Source organism: Diuraphis noxia, unplaced genomic scaffold (assembly GCF_037042655.1).
Source record: "Diuraphis noxia isolate RWA-SAM2 unplaced genomic scaffold, SU_Dnox_SAM2 contig0001, whole genome shotgun sequence".
Taxonomy (NCBI): Eukaryota; Metazoa; Arthropoda; class Insecta; order Hemiptera; family Aphididae; genus Diuraphis; species Diuraphis noxia.
In genome coordinates this window covers 789,708-792,550 of record NW_028301711.1, presented here as the reverse complement: position 1 = coordinate 792,550, position 2,843 = coordinate 789,708, and the positions used below count along the sequence as shown (strand labels likewise).

Below are 2,843 nucleotides of genomic sequence, written 5' to 3'. Positions count from 1 at the left end.
GTCCCCGACCAACCTATAGGCACGGTACACGTTAATTATGTAGTATGCGTGGCAGTACATCCTTCTGTATGTCTATAACAACACACATTATATTGATGTAATACACTGTCTTACGACTAAAGGAAAAAACGACAAACGCAAGGTGATATAATAATGTGATTTATTGAATTCAAACAAAATCGTGGGCATAAATGCAGTTTGGTTCCCACGCGAATTTTTCGATTTTTTTTTTTCCAAAATGTGTGTTTCACGACACTGAATACAAAAGTCTAATTCCAAAATTCTCGCAAATCATTATTTTGGAAGTTATAGCCATCCAAAGTTTGCGATTTCACGTATTTAGTATTTACGCATGCATGCGCGCAAACCGGCTTTAGATACCCACTTTCTTACGTTTTCGTATTCTCGCCTCTCATTTATATGTTATTTTATTTTATTACAATATTATCTAAAGTAGTTTGATGAAAAATGTTAGATTATACCCTATAATTATATTTTTGTAAAAGTTATATTTAACTTATTAGTTTTATGTAGATATCTACCTCATTATAATTTTAATTAACGAGTTTCAAAAGGCAATAGAACTGATAATGTTTTATTTTCGTTTTAAATATTACTTTTTGAAGATTGCTATGTTAGTACCTACAAGCGTACTCCAGATCACTACAGTTTTTGTTACAGTTACGACAACATATCATTTTAAAATGACATCTATTAATTTTATTGAGTTGTATGATATATTTGAGCATAAAACCAATGGCCCCGTCTCAATGAGTGTTATACAAAAATTGCAATCGTGGAATTTGTTAGCCCGTGATGGTGTATTAAAATGTAAAAATGGTCATTATTTACAATTATACAGCGATATACGTTCTTTAGACGGGTTTAGTTGGAGATGTAGGGCACCTATAAATAAACAAAAAAACAAATGTGACTATTATCGATCGATTCGCATAGATACATTTTTTCATAAATCGCATTTGTCGTTATACCAAATAGTATCGTTTGCATATTTGTGGTTAGAAAACGTGTCACTGTCATTTATTGTTAAACAAATTCGAATTTCTCAACATACTGCTGTAGATTGGTCATCATTTCATAGAGAAGTCGTCTTCGAGGCTATGATTACGAATCATAATAAGATAGGTTAGTTTAAACTTAAATAAATCATTTTTTTATAGTATTAAAATAATTAATTCATATAATAGGTGGAGTCGGACAAGTTGTTGAAATTGATGAGTCCAAATTTGGTCGAAGAAAATATAACCGCGGGCATCGTGTAGAGGGGCAGTGGATTTTTGGTGGTGTTCAGCGAGAAACTGGGGCTTGTTTTTTAATACCCGTAGAAAAGCGAGATAAAGATACCCTATTAAGAGCAATCAATGATTGGATCTTGCCAGGGACTACAATTATCAGCGATTGTTGGAAGGTAGATTTAGTTTTTACTATGTGGGCTGTGCCGAGGGATATTGTGGTACTGAGTTGTGATATTGTGTTAATTTGTTTTACTAGAGTTATCAATGTTTGGAGGATGAAGGGTATGTTCATTTAACAGTGAATCATTCCATTCAATTCAAAAACCCAGAAACCGGAGCACACACTAATAATGTTGAGGGAATGTGGCGTCACGCCAAGGCTTCGCTTTCCCAATATTGTCGTAAAAAACGGTTTTATGGTGGATATTTAGCAAAGTACATGTTTTTGAAAAGGTGTCGTATATTAAACATTGAACCTCTAACGGAATTTTTTAAACTTGCTGGTGAGCTGTATAACTCAAAAGAAAACGATGTTTTGATAAGTGATGATGATAAAGACTCTTCTTCTACAGGAACGGATGACGATTAATAAAATATTGAAAAATTTAAATAAAATTAAAATTGCAAAAAATGTTTGTTTTCAATAACCCTCCCCATTCAAGTTTGATTTTTTAGCCCGGGGGGTTTGAGGGCCGAGCCCACATTCAACGAGAGGTCCGTAGGACCTCGAGTTTGGTGACTGGAGCTGGCAGGCGGAGGGAGCTACTTATACTTATTTTACTTTATCTGGCCATCAAGTCCGGCGACCGGAGCCGATAGGCTCCGGGAACCGGGGGTCCCTTGAATTTAAAGACATGAGTCATTTGTGTTAAATTAGTTTCAGATTACTTGTTAGGTCATCAGGCTGCCCGCAGGGCAGGGACGCTCTCCCCCCCGCGACCCCGGAGGGGTCGCCCCCCCCCTCCCCCTCCCCCCCAGGTTTGCTATTTAAGCCCCGGGGGGTTTGGGGGCCGAGCCCCCATCCAACGAGAGGTCCAGAGGACCTCGAGTTTGGCGACCGGAGCCGACAGGCGAAGGGAGCCACTTATACTTATTTTATTTTATCTGGCCATCGAGTCCGGTGACCGGAGCCGATAGGCTCCGGGAGCCGTGAAGTTTATTGACTTTAAGACATGAGTCATTTGTGTTACTTAAGGTTCAGTTTACTTGCTAGGTCACTTACCTACAGCGAACGTGCGTATATATTGGCGATGTGCACGGCATTAAAGTAGTGTTGCGCGTATATGCGTATAAACATAAAATCGCAAACTTTGGATGGCTATAACTTCCAAAATAATGATTTGCGAGAATTTTGGAATTAGACTTTTGTATTCAGTGTCGTGAAACACACATTTTGGTAAAAAAAAAATCGAAAAATTCGCGTGGGAACCAAACTGCATTTGTTCCAAATCGTGTACAGGTGTAGGTACGTAAAAGACAGCGGGGAAGGCTGCGAACCGAAAAAAAGCACTCGCGGCCTTTAAAGAGACGAAACGGATCGGGGAAAAACTAAAACGTCTGGAAATCCGGGCGACGGACGACGGACGG

General features: G+C 38.5%; 1 protein-coding gene across 1 annotated transcript; it reads left to right on the top strand.

Moving 5' to 3' along the window:
* Nucleotides 1-215: 215 nt before the first annotated feature.
* Nucleotides 216-2,148, top strand: LOC149059131 (uncharacterized). The gene is made up of 3 exons (XM_089215792.1): nucleotides 216-1,146; nucleotides 1,209-1,429; nucleotides 1,513-2,148. The coding sequence occupies exons 1-3, from the start codon at nucleotides 591-593 to the stop codon at nucleotides 1,843-1,845; spliced, it is 1,110 nt and encodes a 369-aa protein (XP_089071918.1). The 5' UTR covers nucleotides 216-590; the 3' UTR covers nucleotides 1,846-2,148.
* The last annotated feature ends 695 nt before the right edge of the window (nucleotides 2,149-2,843 follow it).

Excerpts from the sequence above, each read along its gene's own strand:
- LOC149059131 (XM_089215792.1), top strand. The coding sequence starts at position 591 with ATGTTTTATTTTCGTTTTAAATATTACTTTTTGAAGATTGCTATGTTA. Across the intron at positions 1,147-1,208 it reads TACGAATCATAATAAGATAG|GTGGAGTCGGACAAGTTGTT; the intron begins GTTAGTTTAAAC and ends TTCATATAATAG. Across the intron at positions 1,430-1,512 it reads TTATCAGCGATTGTTGGAAG|AGTTATCAATGTTTGGAGGA; the intron begins GTAGATTTAGTT and ends TTGTTTTACTAG.